Here is a 19,623-nt window from a genome sequence, read left to right on the forward strand (position 1 = left end):
CATAAACTTTAACTGTTCCCGAAAATTCCCGGTAACCATGGTTAAAAAACAGTTCAAAATCCCAATAACCATGGTTATTGGGAAAATAGGTCAGTCTCCATGGTTACCCCATAGGTTTACATGTTAAAAAATGGTCTGAGCGATCGAGGATACCGTACGTGTGCGAAGAATTGGTCGGTAATTTCAATACAATTGAATCTCGATCGATCTTACCGACAATTTTATCTTGCATTGTTGACATGAAGACGAAAATAAACTTCCAAAAACAAAAAAACAACATCTGCCGATAGATCTTGATCTAAGTTCGTGCCAATATGCATTGCAAAAGTAAAAGAAGGGCCCGTTTAATGGAGCAGCCGCGAAGCATCGACCACGCGAAGCCGTTTTCAATTCATTTTAATGTATATATTGAAGAAAACTACTGGGCATGGTGACATAGCGCGCTGGCCGAGCGGTTTGAGACGCTGACTGTACTTTCATCACCTTTTGTACGCAAGAGTTCGAATCCCATCTTCGACAAAAGTTTTTTTTTTTTTTTTTTTTTTTTGGCATATAAAAGTATTAATGACTGCTTTAATATTCGAGAAATAGTTCTATTTCTCTCAAAGCAGTCATTAATACTATACTGTATACAGCTTCTTATACAATGTAACTTTGGATATTGATATCACATCATGTGGTTACAAGGAAAGTGTAAAAATATGAGACCAAATTATATCCTATACATGTACATGTACATCTTGGATAATTATCACCTCATACCTCAGAACAGTCATGATTTCATTAACAGTGAAAATAATGACGGTGATAAATAAGCAGTGGCAAATCCAGGGTGTATTTTTGTTAATGGGGGGGGGGGGGGGGGAGGGGGGAGGGGGGGTGCATAAGTTCAAAATCTATGACAATTAAAAAAAACTATTAAATTTAAGGTGCCTTTTTGGCCAAAAGTGTTTGCTTGTGGAAGGGAGGAGGGTTGCACACAAAATATCACAAAGGACTTAAACCCTCATTTACATAACCCATGGTTTAAAAATTAGCGCAAAATAAGCGTACCTTTCCTTGCGCGCATCTAATATTGGACATCTGACTGTGTCCCGCTTATTTTTGCTCAAATTTTAGAACATGGGTATAAAATGAGGGTTTAAACCATGGGTTAAATTTATACTACCTTTGTGAATTCGTGCCATTGGGTTTACTACTTTGCCGGGGGCATGCATGTGCCCTGTTGACCCCCATGGATCTGCCATTCAGATGATAGAAATATGTACTCTTAATAACACTTAACAACACTCAATGTTCGTTATCATAATTGCAGTGATTAGTCCATGTATCATTATTGTAGTCTTCATTGATGTGCTGGATTCAAGTTATTCACACAAATATGTTTTCATGATTTATTTCTTTTAGATCAAATCAAATCTTCAGGAGAACAGGCGAGAAATCAAAGAAACCTTCGTTGAGATCATGAAACCAGAGATCGCCAAGCTTAGTGCCTTCATGCATTTTCAGGTAAACTTACTGATCCAATTTTATAATGGTTTTCTGGGGAAGTGGCCCATCTTCCTATCCCCCTCCAATGTAGTATATTTACATGAATTTTTCAATGTTAAGTTCCCCTTTAACAAAAAATTAAACACCCAGTCCACTTACATACATACATACATACTGCAATAAATTGTGTATGAAATGAAAATAAGTTTTCTTGATTAAAACGGGGTTCATGTAGAAACTAGCTACTCTAAATATTATTTGTATCACCTGAATAAATAATGATAAGAAAAGCAAATACACCATGTCTGCACGTTCATGTAACTAGGCTACATGTACATGTAAATGTCAAATTATCTTGGTAAAATACAATCTATGTTTTTTGCTGAATCAGTTGTGTACCGAAACTAATTCAGTTGTTTGTACATGTAATTTGACACTTGTATTATTCTTATCTCAAATATCACGAATTCTTTATTTGTAAGCCTTGAGGTTTCTTTAAAAGCAATCAGTTTCGATGAAAAAAAATGCAGGTATAAATATTGGCATTGTTGGGTGTTAATATTTTGTAATGGAAGGTTTATTCATACATTTTTGTAAGAGGATCCCCATTTTTCTTTCGAATTTCTAATAGTGAAACAAAACATCTGTATAAAATTTGCATTTCGCCTATCCAAAATTATGAAATTTTATCATTGTTGTATTATAAATTTATTTCCTGTCTTTCATATAATGTAATTCCTACCTTTCTCGTATCTCATTTTGTAAAATCAATTTCTTTCTAATATTGCTACTTCCTCATCCACACACGAGCCATACAATCTCCCGCATAATTGATATTCACTATACCCAACGGACTGGGTAAATATTGATTGGATAGAAAGAATCACGACACGTGCTGTTGATAGTAAAAGCATAGGGTCCATGGTTAAAGCAGGGTACAAAGTTCATAAGGCTTGCAAGTTGCAATTAATTGTTGTATCAAAGAGTTCAAGAAAAATGACGTGTTTGGTTGGATTTTATTTTCATTTGACTTCCTCAAGTAACAACCACCTTGATATTACATTTCCTTCCCTTTCCTTTCAATTGATCATTTAATAGGGCAAAAATATTATGATTTTGATTTAATGCCTTTAATGTAGCTGTCTTTACTTAGTAATATATTTGTAATCGTTGGCACAAGTTTAGCTCAGACATCGGAACTAACTTTCAGACATGAACATTCAGATTTAATAATTTTATAACATGTGGATTTCAAATCCTTTATGTACAAACATTATCCCACTTATCCCAGCTCTTTTGGTACTTGAATATTTTTGTATACATTGTAAATAAGATATGTTCCAAGCATTGTAGTCACAGAGGACGTCATTTATTTCTAAGATTTATGCTGCAGACAAGTGATCTACATTGTACATGCCTATATAGATAAGGGTAGCCATTGATTTGTTTGATGGCAAGCTTTCCTACAAGTATGTATATATTGTCTTTTGACAGACAGAAGGACATTAAATCAGTGTTAAAGTAATGTCAATGCCCTTCTGGCTCTGAACAACAATATTATGTGAATTATAGCTGATAAACATTTTCATTCTGTAACAGAGATTTTCACCCTGTAATAGATCCCTCTACAGATGTGTTCTGTGTATGTCTACATTGAAATTTGGGATTCCTGGGAGTTAGAAATTTCAGGATTTGCTTACAGTACTTAACACTTTTCCAATTACATGAGAATCGCGATTCAAAAAGGACATATCTCCCATTCAATCAAAATCAGGTCCAATACACTGTAAGTAAATCTTTATTATCAATATCGTCCATTAATTGTCAATTGTATTTGACCAATCATTATACACTGTTTCAGGATATACTTAATGACCAGCCTTTGCTGGCCATACCTGCTTGAAGCAAGAAGGCTGTTAAGTCATACATTTTTATACAAAGTTTAAAAATGACCTTCCGTCTCCAAATAGACAATATACTGTATTAGTTCATACAGTGAAGTTTGTCAGGAATGAAAATATATGTACTGGTACATGTATTGGTGAATATGGTCTGAAGGGCAAACATTCAAAAAATCTCCTGGAACATTATAAGTAGAAATCAGACTATGAGGTTGTGTGAAAGGCTAATTATACATGATCGTACATGAAGTTGTAGCCATTGGGACGTATATGTAAATGTACATGTCAAAAAGACATGTTGTACGTATGTGATATGTAGCCTCTGTCACAAGATTATATTATGTTTTGTGCGGTTTTGAATTAAATGAACTTGAACTTGAACTATTGGATTTACCTCCTTTTGCAGCTCAAATTGACTCCCATGCACGAGAGCCAAAATACACATAAAAAAAGCCCAACATCCTGGCAAGGCCCAGCAATAGGAAATAAGGGTTGACGGACATCAGGAAATAAAGGGGCGATCTGTGTAATGAAATACCCCCAAACTAGCGTTAAAGTGACGTGTGACATCCTCTAGCAGAGTGATAGAGATTTGATGAATGCAATGCACAAATGTCCATTTCATTAAAGTTTGAAATTAGAGGGTGTATAGGCCTACATATATGAATAAATGACCCATATGTTCACTTTAAATTTGTATAAATAGGAGCATGATAAAAGTATTATTAGAGTTTGTGAACATAACTGGAGTAAAATACTGCATACATGTACCTAACAGTGCATAATAGCAGTATACATGTACCGGTAGGTTGCAGATTTGGGGTTAATGAACAATATATTACCTATGCCAGAATGACTTGTCTTGTAATGTTTTTAATTTTGTTTATACAATGGATCTACTTTGTGCTTGCACTTTGATTGTATGTGTACTTGTAAATATGTTTCTTGTTGTTGTACTCTCATACCCAAGAGGGGCCGGGGTCTATAGAGTTAACTGACAGAAACAACAACATCTTCCCATTTAATAACAAATTCTGGGCATTGTATTAAAACATTAATGAATGAATACAACACATTATAACAGCATTGCGTCTCCAAACATTTCCTTGTAGGACAGAAAAAATAATGAAGTCTGTGAAGACTTAGTGATAATGTCACTTCAAGGGTGACAATTAAGACAGTATTATAACACTTTCCATGTATTTCTAATCTTTGAATGTTCCTTTAATACCATTAATACATGTATATGCATCATAAGATCAAAATAATACATTTGCCTCTATAAACATTTCTTTGTAGGAAAGAGATATTAGAGAGTTGTCTGAAGACTTAAAGAGAAACATGTACATGTTATATTGATATTAACCAAAGAATATTTCCTTGTAATTTTTATTTCTTACCATTCCCTATCAAGCCATTTGTGTATGAATGTTTATGGAGTATGTAAACATTGTCTTACTTAAAGGTAAAGACCAGTATTGGAAACGCCCCAATTTCAAAAAATGAAATGGAAGCTCTCATTACCAATCATGTGAAAGAATATGTTTTGACTATTACATGATAATAACAAATTTGCCGGGAAATCGCCTACTAATTCATATATTTGGTAAATTTGTTTCTCTCATGGTCTGTGAGAGATATAGGGTAGTCCCATATACATCTTTCTGTGTATAGTGCTTGTAACTTTACAAAGAATGGGCCAAACTTATTATCATTTTGATGATTCCAGAACCTTGCAGATGCTAGATGCTAGATGATCAACCTTTTCTGATCGATTCCACAACGTTTCTTTCACAATGCAATCGCATGACCATAACTGGTCTTTACCTTTAACATTTCCTTGTAGGAGAGAGCTATTAATGAGTTCTGTAAAGACTTGAAGAGATGATGTCATCATTGAAAGAAACAACACAATATCCCCATTTGTCACACTTCTTGGCAGTCCCTTTACATCTATTAATATATTCTAAGAGTGAATGAATGATTATAACTTTTTTGTTTTTCTAAACATTTTCTTGTACATGTATGAGAGAGCAATTATCAAGTTCAGTCAATCCCTTTACGTCTATCAATGCTTTCTAATAGTAAATGAATAATTATAAATAACTTTGTTGTTTCTCTAACCATTTTCTTGTAGGAGAGAGCAATTAACGAGTTCAGTGAAGACTTCAAGCGTTTATGTCACATTGAGAGGAGAAATGACTTTGTGTCTGAGTCTTACCTCCTGACCTTAGGTCGGCTTATGAACATGTTTGCTGTACTGGACGCCTTGAAGGATAGCAAAGCCAGTGTTAGGAATGACAACTCAGCTTACAATAGGTGGGTCTACAGAGTCTGGATAAGGAATAAAATGGGGTTATTTCTCACTTTACGTTTAAAGTTGTCTAATATATGTACATAGGCCCTTTCAAATAGAGCATTTCATGAAAAGAATTGTCAGTCATGGTGTGTGTTTTTTATCATTATACAATTGTTCTCTGAAATATTATTTCACAAGTTTTTAACCCTCTTTGCTTTCCAAATAAAAACACAAGTTTTTCTTTGTGTATGTTTCAAAATATTGGCAGTTTGAATGGCTTGTGGCAGTGTAATGGTTGAACTTGAACTGTATTGTGTTTCAAATGTGATACTTGACCAGAAAGATTTAAATCAGATTGTGTCTGTCATAGTTTAAGAAAGTTCAAAAGAAAATTGTTAAACAAGAACGATGTGTCCTGTTATTCATTTGCCAAAACACCTCAGACTTGGGATGGAAACAAATACAAAGCTCATAAATTTCTCATTCTGGTTACATTTATCCATATTGCAGAATGTCCCTTTACATGTACATGTGCATTCAATCTACTAGCTAGGATGCACAATAAATTGCAAAAAAAAAATCTCTATTATGAACAGGAAATCCTCCATATTCCTTATTTGATTTTCAAATGTAGTCTGTAATGATACAACATATAACCATGATACATACATGACCGACCATGTAGTCTGCTTCTTTTTCTTGTTTTGGCTGAATGTTTATCTTTCTCTCTATATAGAATTCTGTTATTGTATTTTTAAACTAAAAAGAAATGATAGATTGGTGAAATAAATGATTTTCCAACTCTATGGACCCATAATCATAGTTTTTTTTAAGTCTTAATTGTTAATTTGGTAAATCCATCCAGGACATCCCAGTAGAACCTTCAATAAAAGTTATCAGAAGGTCTCTGAGTCAGAAATTTCAATCCTGTGGTGTATCGGTCTCATCGACCTTGTGGGTTGTTGGTGTCAGAGGCTGTGTGGTCTAAGGGGCTGTAGCTAACCTATCAATGTTTCCATTGTTCTAGGGACGCCAACTTCTTGAGGTCAGCGATCGACATGGCTGCAGTCCAGGAGTCGCAGAAGATGACCATGTTCCTGGCCACCAATCAGTCCATCACTAACACCCTCAAGGCTACTCTGCTCAAGATTGAAGGTTATGAGGAGATGATTGCAGACGTCGTTAATCTCTGCGTCAAGCTCTTTGAGAATCAGCAGTATGTCTTGCCTGCAGAGAAGCATCTGCTTGTCAAGGTGAGGTTTGTGTCTTTGAGAATCATCAGCATGTCTTGCCTGCAGAGAAGCATCTGCTTGTCAAGAAAAGGGTTTGTCTCTTTGAGAATCAGCAGTATGTCTTGCCTGCAGAGAAGCATCTGCTTGTCAAGGTAAGGTTTGTCTTTTTGAGAATCATCAGCATGTCTTGCCTGCAGAGAAGCATCTGCTTGTCAAGAAAAGGGTTTGTCTCTTTGAGAATCAGCAGTATGTCTTGCCTGCAGAGAAGCATCTGCTTGTCAAGGTAAGGTTTGTCTCTTTGAGAATCAGCAGTATGTCTTGCCTGCAGAAAAGCATCTGCTTGTCAAGAAAAGGGTTTGTCTCTTTGAGAATCAGCAGTATGTCTTGCCTGCAGAGAAGCATCTGCTTGTCAAGGTAAGGTTTGTCTCTTTGAGAATCAGCAGTATGTCTTACCTGCAGAGAAGCATCTGCTTGTCAAGGTAAGGGTTTGTCTCTTTGAGAATCAGCAGTATGTCTTGCCTGCAGAGAAGCATCTGCTTGTCAAGGTAAGGTTTGTCTCTTTGAGAATCAGCAGTATGTCTTACCTGCAGAGAAGCATCTGCTTGTCAAGGTAAGGTTTGTCTCTTTGGGAATCAGCAGTATGTCTTGCCTGCAGATAAGCATCTGCTTGTCAAGGTAAGGTTTGTCTCTTTGAGAATCAGCAGTACATGTATGTCTTGCCTGCAGAGAAGCATCTACTTGTCAAGGTAAGGTTGGTCTCCTTGAGAATCAGCAGTATGTCTTGCCTGCAGAGAAGCATCTGCTTGTCAAGGTAAGGTTCGTCTTGGACACTTTGGCCACTTAGAATAGAAGAATGATTGTAAAAATTCTAAAATTGTTGTTTAATCCAATTAAGGTACATGTAGAAATAAGAAGCCTTGGTCACAAAAGTCTTGAGCAGACAAAACACCAAGCAAGCAAGCAAGCTTATATACAAATGCAAAGTGTAGAAAGGTCTAGACCTGAGCCTGATGAATTCTCTTTAGGTGAAGATCCCAAGTAGAAGGGGCTTGTTTTAATAGTGAAAAAAAGAATGAACTCTACTCCAAATGTGAAGTCTCCATAATGTCATGTAGTATTTTCATGAATGTTTCAAACATGAAGTGATTAAACCAGTTTCATAAGTTATTTCAACACCAACTTAAGCTTCAAGTTATCAAGACCTTGGGGAATGTTTGTGCGTTTTGCGTTCATATGTGAAAAAGCAGTTGATATTCAAGGATAGTTATTTAAACTTTTATTTCATATGTATGAAACCTTTGTTTTTGCAGGTGATGGGGATAGGTCTGTTCCTGATGGACAATGATACAAACAGCATCTATAAGATGGACCAGAAGAACAGAATCAGTCTCTCCAAGATTGACAAGATCTTCAAGGTTTGTTCAGTCCTCCTCTACCATCGATGATCTGACATTAACTTTGAGCATTAGTTTGTCATAGATTTGGGTTAGGGTTACCATCGGGTTGTAGGTTAGGGTAGGTTTAAGGTTAGGGTGAGATATATAATGTTTGGTCCAGAGTTGAAGTTAGACATTTGTTTGTGTGTATGTGTATGCAGTGTTGGAATGACTTGCTTAAAGTACTTGTCTTCAGTTTATTCATTATGCAGACTTTAACTATTGTAGTTTTGAATCTTAAGTGTCTGTTTTGTTCCCTTTTGTGAGAATATAGTTTCTATCATTACCAGAACTCAAGATTACTTACAAAGCATCTTAGTTATGATAAACCAAAACTAAATTTAACTTTTTCATTGATAGCAACTGGAGGTGGTGCCACTGTATGGAGATCTCCAGATCTCAGTCCTGTCTTACATCAAGAAATGTGCCAACTACGAGACCCATCAGTCCTTCTGGAAGAGCGAGAACATCACAGCAACGGGGTCACAGTTCAACATCCTCAGACAGCAGGATGCCCTCAGGGACCAGCATACTAAGTACCTCGCTCAGCTGGTCAAGTATAACAAGATGCATCCACAATGGAAGGTCATTGAGGTAAGATCAAAGATTTATCTGTACGGTCATTCCATGAGGTTGGGGCAAAAGACATGATGATGTCCTCGAATGAGATCTTCTACTACACATGGAAGATGAAATCATCCCTTGAGGATTTTTATGCAATGAATATATAAAGTAGTGCTCTGCCAGAATCATTCCTTTTTCATTTGCTTCTCTTCGAAATCTTTGCTCAATATGCATTTCTTTTTTTACGAGCATTACATGGACATCACATTTATATAACATTACATAAATCTTTGGTCTACTAATAATAATGATAGTTTGTTCTTAGCCATATTGACTCTTCCAATTAGTTTTATGATTTGGAGTTTTTAAATGTAACGATACATTGGTTTACTGTAGTTCAGTTTTAAACATATGTTTTGTTTCCAAACAAATGTTACTATCAGTCTGCCTGCATTCCTATAATTTGGCCCTGTTTGGGGTAGGACCAGTAGGCTCTCACTATGCCTTTAGGTCATATACATATGCCTCTGTCCATTCAATTAAATCTATGACTGAGTTATAGAAGTACTCGCTCAAATGTTCACTTTCTTCTGTGCTATATTTCTCTTTCAACCTCTTAAATAATGTGAACTGTATGTACACACTTAATGGCCATTTCCTTTTCCGGCTACTGGTACTTCAAATGAATCCCATTTATGAGACAATAATTGAGGCACTTCAAATTGTCCAATTTATTTAATTGCAATATAACTGGTATCATATTTCAAGAATCAAACATTGTAATTGAATACAAATGCAGCCAATTGAAGTAATATGTTATTAGAAGCAAAATTATCAAGAAAACAGAACACAATAAAAATACACTGTAGTGTCGATTGAAATTAAATTTGTGGTTGATTCACACTTCACATTTAAAATGTTTTAATGGACTTGAAATAGAAAACAAGCTGCATTACTGCATTTTTGGTTTAATCCTGCTCAGAATTGATATTCTTTTTCTTCTTTTTATTGTTGTTGATGCAGGCCCAGAACAACAACCAGCCAGTAAAGAGGAGTGATGCAGAGAACAAGGCCATCTACGAGCTGGCACTCAAAGGCTTAAGATTACTCTCCAAACTCACTGCACTTGTCACTGAAATGGTGAGATTTACAAGTACAGTAGACAGATATACCCTGTCTTCTATGTGGTTAAGATGGTTGGCTCAGATCCTGTAGATTTAGCTTGTAACTTAAATTAATGTTTATATTTGTTTTCTATACTTCCTTTGAAAAGTTAGTTTTACTGACTAAAGTAAAGTAGGTTTATATTAAAAAGAAATGGTGACTTCATTATTGGCCTGTATTAGCACCAAGTGTTGTCCTAGTGTATTGCTGGGGTTGGTAACTTGGCTGTGTGCATAAGCAGCTAATTTCTGCGAAACCATTCCCATGGCTAGCTGCTCAAACGGTGATCTTCTCAAAGAAGTTGGGAAAGTAGCAAGTATTATCTCACTTGTCTAGTAGAAATATGTGTGGTCACATGAAGTGCTCTTGGCCAACCCATGAACAAGACATTCTCTATGTGGGATATAGTCGCAGGTTTAGGTAGTTCTATTCTTTAAGGAACACAAGATGAAGACAAACACAGGATTATGAAATGATGCTAGCAAATGAAATTTAATGAACACTCTCTCATAATCTTGATACACAACCCAGAGATGCAATAATGCACATTTTGAGTTGATTGATTTGTGTTGTTTCCAGTTCTCGTGGAAGCTCCTTCACCCCAGCACCAGCCACAAGCCAGAGGTAGAAAAGGCAGAGGAGTACGAGAAGGCCACCCGCTTCAATTACAACCAGCAGGAGAAGTTTGCTCTGATTGAGATCATCGCCATGATCAAGAGTCTCCAGGCTATCATCAGCAAGATGGAGCCGTTCTTCCAGGAAGCCATCCATCGGAGCATCTACAGCGAGGTCCAGGACTTCGTTCAGCTGACCCTGAGGGAACCCATGAGGGCAGCAGTCAAGAGGACCAAGAAGAAGAAAGGAACACTTATCTTGAGGTGAGGCAATATTCAAGTTCAGGCTTTCTTGAAGAATACACCACCATGCAGCAGCACAGTGAATTGGTTAGGGCCAGTGTTAGGGTCAGGGTCAGAGTAAGAGATACGGTGAGGGTTACTCATTTCAGGCATTCTTTAGTTCTTAAGTTTATGTACAATAATGTAATACATAGAAATAATCTAGGTATTTGATTGGTCAACTGAATATTACATGGTCTACATAATATTTACCATTCACTCTGACTATGCTTCTTCAAATCCATTTTTATTTTGGTCCAAACAAAATGCACTCACCCTTACTGTGTGTGTGTGTGTGTGTGTGTGTTGGGGGGGGGGGGGGGTGGGTAAATGCTAATGGAAGATTCTCCCTTATAAGGGTGGTGAGAAAGTTAATAGATCAGTCAATGTGTAGAGATCTACTTTCAACCTGCAAAATGATTGGGAAAACTGTATTAATACATATGAGGCTACCCTATTGTTGATGCTTTTGCTGTTGCTGTTGTTGTTGTTGTTGATATTGTTATTATTATTATTTTTGTGAATTTGGCCTTGCTTTGACCCATGCAGTATCATCCGTGGAGTGAGAGATAGTTGTTGTGATTGGCTGGAGGGCCAGCAGCCTGGAGATGACCCTGTCCTCAAGGGTGAGAAGGACCCTAAGACCGGCTACACTACCAAGAAGGTCCCAAGGAAGTGTATTGGACCCTCTACCACTCAGGTACAGTACACACCTAATAGTTTGTCCTCCCTAGTCTGAGGCAGAGTGTAGCAGTTTTTTATCCTGTTTTTACAGCAGTTTTGAGGTATTCTTGAAACATCTGTGCCCTTTACATTTAAAAAAATCTTTTCTTGCTGCCACATGATGTTCTACTTTTTTAGTAGTTGTATTATACGGAAATACTGTGTGTAAAGAAACACTTTTCAGGGAAACATAAAAAGGAGTCTATAGACCGAAGGCCCTTTCTGTATACATGTGGTCGCTGTTGTATGTTTCACTCTAATTTTAGTGGTAAATGATAAAGAAAATGAGATATGCCAATGTCTCTACAAAGGTTCTTTCTAAAGATTCTCAATTTGTGTGATGAGTTTTATAAATCCTGACTCCTTTATGTTCTCCACGTTAGCTTTACATGGTACGAACCATGCTGGAGTGTGTGACGGCGGACAAAGGTGGTACCGGCAAAAAGACGTTGAGGAAGGAACTACAAGACCTTGTACCCATGGAGCCTTTTGAAGAGTTCCTCAAGTCCTCGTTCTTCTATCTTCACCTCATCAACCTCCCAGGTTGGAAACTAATTATCTTATTTATTGATATCTTATGTAATGTATTTGAGAGTGTAATAGGATGTATTAATCAGATCTTATTATTTACATCATGGGACTGACTTTACACATCAACATCCAAAAGATGTGACTCAGCTTGGATTTAGGGTTCGTTAGATGGATCCTGACTAACCTGGTACTAGGGTCAACTCTGACTCGGCAGATTAGTGGCCGAGTTACCCAAGAGAGCTAAATTGATTTAGGATTTGTTAGATGGATCCCAACATTCTGATAAAAAAATTTACCATATATTTCTTTAGAAAAATAATTAGCTAAATTTGTATTTATAATTCATAATTAATGATCAAAAGTAAAGTAATCACTCACTATCTTGTCCTTCATTAATCACATTTAACATTTGAGAAATTCTATCCCCAACCTACTCGTCCTCTTTAAAGAATTTTGTATTTGTAATTACCATGACCAGAAACTGAAACAAAAAGATGTAAAAGACAATAAATCAAATTTTATGACCAATTCAAAGTTCCATAGCAGTTTATTTCACATAAATTATCCTTTTGGATAATTTATTGAACTCAATCACTGCACTTTTTTGCTTGAGCTGTGATAGGTTTCACATAGTAAGATGAATTATAACTTCCTTGCATGTTAGATTAAATGACCAACCTTGAATTTAAAGGTTAATCTTAGAATCTGGTAGGGAAAAAGATATTGGAATGAAGCTTGTTGAGTCAATCTTTTGAATTTGCAGCTACGATACGAAAGTGCGGTGATCTGTCCCAGCTCTGGTACAGGGAGTTCTACCTGGAGATGACTATGGGTAACCACATTCAGGTACATAATAGACTTGTTCTTCTGCAGCAATTGTTCCTCAAAAATTCCCTCCACTAACCAAAGATTGAACTTCAACCTTTAAAGGCATCGTTTAACAATGTTAAATCTGAGATGCCCGGCCCTACGTGCTACTAGTGTCTGTGATATGGTGTAATATTGAAGCCCTAAAAAAAATTGCGCTTCAAAATGATCAAGAAGTGCCTCAAAAAAGTAAAAATCTTGGAGTGACTGGTTTTACCATACTCGTTTTCCCAATAGACTGTAGTGTTATGAAAACCGTTTGGCAAATGCGAAATTTGGTTTTGATTTCCAATCATAAATATCTTGATAATCAGACAGGCGATCGGCTTGTAAAAGTCATGGAGTTCTTGACTGACCTAAAGGTTTATAATTATCATTGCAACATGAGCTAAATCCAGGATTTTGTTTCAGAATCTGAGACAAAGTTACCGGATTAACCAATTAGTAACCCCAAGCTTAATATGAAACCCAATCTCACCCTTTAAGACTTATTCAGATATGACGTGGCAAAACCAAAGCGTTTTTTTAATGAGGTAAAGTGTAATACACTTTCCATTTCTGTATCTTATAACACAGAGGTAAGTGAATATGTGCAAGTCCTATGTTGAGCGCAGTTGCCATTTATTTAACGTTGAAAAAAAATGTGGTTTACTGTGCCTCTCTTTGACAAAACAAAGCCTGCAACAAATGATGGAGTAACAAATATCAGATCACATAAAACTATTCCAGTTATTCTAGGCAACTATCCCATAGACCATCAAATCCACAATATTTCATTTCCCAGAAATTAACTGGGAAATTATTAAATATGTCTACCCAAAACTTCCCTTTTCCTGTCCATACAAATGCCATTGGGTCAATTTCAACACAATTTTTCTTAACTATACTTTTGTTCGTACATGCTATACAGAGGCTTAAAAACAAGGTGACCTTATTGTGTAGAGGTTGTATTATTGATAGTTTTCTGAATCTATTATGAATACAAGTAATGATGTTTCTCAATGTATATTTGTTGTAGTTCCCGATTGAGATGTCCATTCCATGGATCTTAACTGACGAGATCTTGACGGCCAAGGAGCCTGCCCTCATGGAGTAAGTATGGTATAGTTTGTGGTAGAGGGATTAGTAGGGAGTCTATTGTCTGTTTGGGGCCAAGGAGCCTGCCCTCATGGAGTAAGTATGGTATAGTTTGTGGTAGAGGGATTAGTAGGGAGTCTATTGTCTGTTTGGGGCCAAGGAGCCTGCCCTCATGGAGTAAGTATGGTATAGTTTGTGGTAGAGGGATTAGTAGGGAGTCTATTGTCTGTTTGGGGCCAAGGAGCCTGCCCTCATGGAGTAAGTATGGTATAGTTTGTGGTAGAGGGATTAGTAGGGAGTCTATTGTCTGTTTGGGGCCAAGGAGCCTGCCCTCATGGAGTAAGTATGGTATAGTTTGTGGTAGAGGGATTAGTAGGGAGTCTATTGTCTGTTTGGGGCCAAGGAGCCTGCCCTCATGGAGTAAGTATGGTATAGTTTGTGGTAGAGGAATAAGTAGGGAGTCTATTGTCTGTTTGGGGCCAAGGAGCCTGCCCTCATGGAGTAAGTATGGTATAGTTTGTGGTAGAGGAATAAGTAGGGAGTCTATTGTCTGTTTGGGGCCAAGGAGCCTGCCCTCATGGAGTAAGTATGGTATAGTTTGTGGTAGAGGGATTAGTAGGGAGTCTATTGTCTGTTTGGGGCCAAGGAGCCTGCCCTCATGGAGTAAGTATGGTATAGTTTGTGGTAGAGGAATAAGTAGGGAGTCTATTGTCTGTTTGGGGCCAAGGAGCCTGCCCTCATGGAGTAAGTATGGTATAGTTTGTGGTAGAGGAATAAGTAGGGAGTCTATTGTCTGTTTGGGGCCAGAAGGGTGTTAACTATGTGTTAAATGCCCTTCTGGCTCTAAGCTGGTGATATGTTGTTCTACGTCAATTCATGTTATGTCAATAGAGTGGTGAAGTATGACGTCATCATAAATCTACTTTTAGAATTTCTCAATTTTTTCTTCATTTTCCGAAAGAGAATCAACAATAATGTCCAAATGTCGAAAACCAATTGAATATGTTAAGTATTGGCTGAGATATGACCATCTGAATGAATATATGTCCTGTAGGAGTTATATGCTCTGGCTCCTAATGGTTAGGAGCCAGAGCATATAACACTGAGTTCCTATGGGGAATCTTTTTATTCAGATGGTCATATCTCAGCCAATACTTAACCCTTACTGTACTGGGCTATTTCGAGCACTCTCTGACTGGGGGGGGGGGGGGGGGGGGGGGCCTGGGAGGCCCCCCCCCATGATCTCGGCCGTTGATTGTCCGATGAACGCGAAAATTTGCATGTTTGTAGATATTTACATAAGGAACAAGATGGTATAATTAGTTTTTTTCTAATATGCAAATTTTTGTCGTTATAGCCTAATTAATTATGCAAAATGCTAATTTTATGCATTTTACAGAAAACTCTACATATTTGTCCGTAGACTTGTGAAGAATCTCAAAAATGTATTGAATAAATGTTTCCCTCATCTCAAATTCATGAGGTTTCATTATTTTTTTGATATTTGAAAAAGCATAGGTTAATTTGCATAAATTATGAATACGCATTCATGAATATCAAATCTGGAAATATATATAGGGAACTAGAATCATTACAAAAATTGTCAGACTCCACTTTTTGAATGTTGAAACTCATTATTTATATGAAACTTCTTTTCTAACACAAAATAGTTATTTGATGTAATTAATAATGATAATTTATGCAAATTTGATGCAATTTTCAACTATTTATTTTCTTATGTATTTTATTGTTTTTTATTTTTTATTATATCTATTGTTTTATTTCTAATGTATTCTTTTGTTCTGAAATACATCAAGTTACTTTGAGAAAAATTTTAAAGCAATTTGATATCAATTCATATCTTTCAATTTTTTCTTGTACATGACTATATGCAATTATAGCACTTTTTTGATGACATGTGCATACTAATTGTTATGTAACACCTTACAGGTATATCCGATTTCGACGAAAATGGTATCAAAATGTGCGTAAGACTTGAGGGAAAAAAGTCATGAAACGACAATTCAAAATTCCGAGCGGTTGCGGCGCAATCTCCGAAAATGTCGAGGGGGGGGGGCCTCCCAGGCCCCCCCCCCCCCCCCCAGTACATTAAGCGTTAACATATTCAATTGGTTTTCAACATTTGACATTATTTTTTATGCTCTTTCGGAAAATGAAGAAAAAATTGAGAAATTCTAAAAGTAGATTTTTATGACGTCACAGCTTCGGTACTATATATCACTGACTCTTTAAAATTTCTTTGTGTCTTTAATTTCACCATGCATTTAATATTTCTGCTTCATGTGAGATATAATTATTAGACAATCAGTATTCAGTATCCACCTGTCATATATATGGTATTACAAATAATACTAATAGTGATAATATTGACACTTTGCTTAAGAGCATTACATGGCATTTATGTTTCTTTTCATTATTGGCAATAACGTGAAAATAAAAATGTTTAAAACAAAATTAGAGAAAAATATCTCAGGTTATAAGAATGTTAAATTGGTGATCTGCAAATAGCCCTTGTATCAGTCTCATGTGAAAGTGAGGAAGAGAATGTGAGATCGGTAACAACCCAGCAAATGGTAATATGTAAACTCTTGCACGCGGAGCAACGTGATTGAAATGTGACTTACCTGGTATGTATTTCTTTCTTGCCTTTCTGCAGATATGTGTTCTTCCCTCTTGATCTGTACAACGACAGTGCACAATATGCTCTGACTATCTTCAAGAAACAGTATCTCTATGACGAGATAGAGGCTGAGGTGAGATACAGTCTCTCTTCTCACATGTATGCTGTAGTAGTACAACACATAATTTGCATTCATGCTGAAATGTGTGTGTGTGTGTGTGGGGGGGGGGGGGGGTGGTGGCTATACAAATTTTAATACTATCTTTATTTTGATGAACATTCAACATGCCACAAAGATTTGTTCTTTGGCAAGACATTGATCTACATTTGCCACACTCAACCCAGGTGATGTAATTGGGTACCTGGCAGGAATTAATTCCTTTGAATGCTAGGGGATCGTAATGGCAGCACAGCTAAAGCTGGGGTAATAATCTCCAAGTTTGGAAGCGCCTAGTGATTGTAATAAGCGCTATATAAAAACTGAGTATTATTATTATTATTATTATTATTATTTCCTGATGCCCATTCAAATTGGAATTAAATGATGCTCATTTTCATGTCAACAGATGAGTTGACTCATTGACAAAGGTGCCTTATATATTTCAGGCTAGGGTCAGTTGAAAATAAGTGTTTTAGCCAACAACTCGACATGTTAGTTACATATTTACTAATATCTCCAAACTATCATGAGTGGCCTTGCAGTGATCTCTTCAAGATTAGAAAGGGATTATGAGATTCAATGTCAAGAAGGATTGATAGTTTGTCTACAAGATGTTGGTATGTTTGTTTTGCAGGTGAATCTGTGCTTCGATCAGCTGGTGTACAAGCTTGCTGAGATGATCTTTGCATACTACAAGGAGCTGGCTGGAAGGTAATAACACAGATCCCAACACTCCCTGATTGGAGGCTCCCTAAATTATTTTATTTTACTTGATATGTCACTTCACTCAAATTTTAATGCCTCCCTGAGTTTTTGAAAGATTATTCCTATAATGCTGTATGCAATTGATAGAAACATCCCTGATTTCTGAATGAATCCTCCCTGAAAGCTGAATGTAAAGGTTGGCATATCTGTAGAAACATCTTAATTTTTAACAAGAATAATTATTATGATATGATTTATACAGTATTCCACTTGCTATAGTAGTCTTTTTAATCCTATGAAAGTTAGTCCGCTCCGTATCACTCGATGTTGATATTACTTGATAGTATAGATAATTTGATGTCAGATTAGAATGTGCTATAAAGAAATAGTCAATTTCATTTTATCTTGAGCAATTATCTAAGTTTGATCTCTGATATGAGTATATGTGTGTCTTTTTTCCTATCAGCATGCTACTAGACAGGAGGTTCCGAAAGGAATGCAAGAAGTATGGCATTGAAATCCCATGCCAAAAGGCCAACAAGTACGACAGCATCCTCAGGCAAAAACATGTACAGGTAGGTCCCTATATTGATGACTCAACATTTTGTTAACCTTAACCAGTCATAAGAATGATCTAGATTTCTCCTTGTTGCAGTTCAGTATTAAAAATGGAATGAATAGGATGTTAAATTAGAAAAGTGTATTTCACATGCTTTTTCCTCAGGAATGATGCAAACCCTTTCCATATAATGAAGTAAAGAGGATTTGCTTCATCTGTGCAAAAATTAATTATATGATAAATGCAGTTTTGTTCCGATTCATCCTTTGGGCTGTGCCTGAGTACTATTTTGAAGTCATTGGTTTATTGCTTTGTATGAATGATGTGTTGTACTGTGATTATCATTTGTCTTCTAGATCCTGGGTAGGTCAGTGGATATGAGCAGATTGCTGTCCCAGAGAATTATCCAGTCAATCCTTAAGAGTCTCAAATTGGCCATCTCTAGATTCGAAGGTCATGGCATCAATGAAGGTCTTATTGTAAGTTCAACTCTTTTTATGCCTCCGCAACGAGGTAGTCAGAGGCATTATGTTTTTCGTACGTAGGCCCCGTTCACGTAATCGCGTTATCTCAAGAACCCAATTGATGGATTCCCGCCATATTTGGGTCATGTTTATATCTTGCAGAGTCAATGAACTGATTAGATTTTGGAGCCACAAGGTCAAAGGTCACAGGGCTCATTATGTATGCAAAAATAGCTCGTGATCACATTATCATTAGAACCGATGAACAGATTACCACCAAACTTGGGTCATGTATGTCTCTTGGAGAGCTAATGAACTGATTAGATTGTAGGGACAAAGATCAAAGGGTCATACTGGTACATATATATGAAAGCAAAACTAGTCATCATTATATCCTGGGAACCTGTTAATGGAATAATAATCAAACTTGAATTAAAAAAATTACTTCTGTTTTGGTTTGTAAAATCGCTCTATGGCGGAGGCATCATTTTCAACTGCGCGTAGTCAAAGATCTACCTAGTTTCTTTTATCTTCTGTTATTTAAAGTAAAGTATATTGATTTGAATGTACACTTGCATTGCTCATTGTTCACTTTGTATTTTTATTGGAAGGAAATAATTCAGAATGTATATATTGTACTGTCATTGTGTGCGAACCAATAAAAAATGAAATGTTAATTTCTGTTACTGAATCGGCACCAAGTTGTGCCTATTTTCTGACCAAATCTAGTTGTCTTATTGAACAGTTTTATAACATTATGTCAATGGAGCTTGAACTAGAAAATAAATTGCCTCATCCCAATCAACCAGTTTGCCCATATAATGCAGACCTATTACTTGGTTTAGCTTTCATTTAGCACCGTATAGGAATATTCCCAGCTGTCTGTCAGTTACCTCTCAATTGCCTCTTTCCA

The 19,623-nt window shown here is 36.5% G+C and overlaps 1 protein-coding gene across 4 annotated transcripts in view; it reads left to right on the forward strand.

Annotated features, from left to right (window-relative positions):
- LOC574767 (cytoplasmic FMR1-interacting protein 2) overlaps nt 1-19,623 on the forward strand; it is a 40,906-nt gene that overhangs the window by 11,061 nt on the left and 10,222 nt on the right. For all 4 annotated transcript variants that reach the window (XM_011664685.2, XM_030999891.1, XM_030999890.1 and 1 more), the window contains exons 4-18: nt 1,408-1,509; nt 5,530-5,711; nt 6,719-6,944; nt 8,234-8,338; nt 8,720-8,953; nt 9,947-10,063; nt 10,667-10,965; nt 11,533-11,683; nt 12,090-12,249; nt 13,001-13,083; nt 14,123-14,196; nt 16,859-16,955; nt 17,617-17,693; nt 18,154-18,262; nt 18,603-18,725. In XM_011664685.2, coding sequence (XP_011662987.2) covers nt 1,408-1,509; nt 5,530-5,711; nt 6,719-6,944; nt 8,234-8,338; nt 8,720-8,953; nt 9,947-10,063; nt 10,667-10,965; nt 11,533-11,683; nt 12,090-12,249; nt 13,001-13,083; nt 14,123-14,196; nt 16,859-16,955; nt 17,617-17,693; nt 18,154-18,262; nt 18,603-18,725 — 2,139 coding nt within the window. The remainder of the gene's footprint in view (nt 1-1,407; nt 1,510-5,529; nt 5,712-6,718; nt 6,945-8,233; nt 8,339-8,719; nt 8,954-9,946; nt 10,064-10,666; nt 10,966-11,532; nt 11,684-12,089; nt 12,250-13,000; nt 13,084-14,122; nt 14,197-16,858; nt 16,956-17,616; nt 17,694-18,153; nt 18,263-18,602; nt 18,726-19,623) is intronic.

The sequence above is a fragment of the Strongylocentrotus purpuratus genome, unplaced genomic scaffold (assembly GCF_000002235.5).
Source record: "Strongylocentrotus purpuratus isolate Spur 01 unplaced genomic scaffold, Spur_5.0 spur5_scaffold_6, whole genome shotgun sequence".
In the NCBI taxonomy this organism is placed as follows: domain Eukaryota; kingdom Metazoa; phylum Echinodermata; class Echinoidea; order Camarodonta; family Strongylocentrotidae; genus Strongylocentrotus; species Strongylocentrotus purpuratus.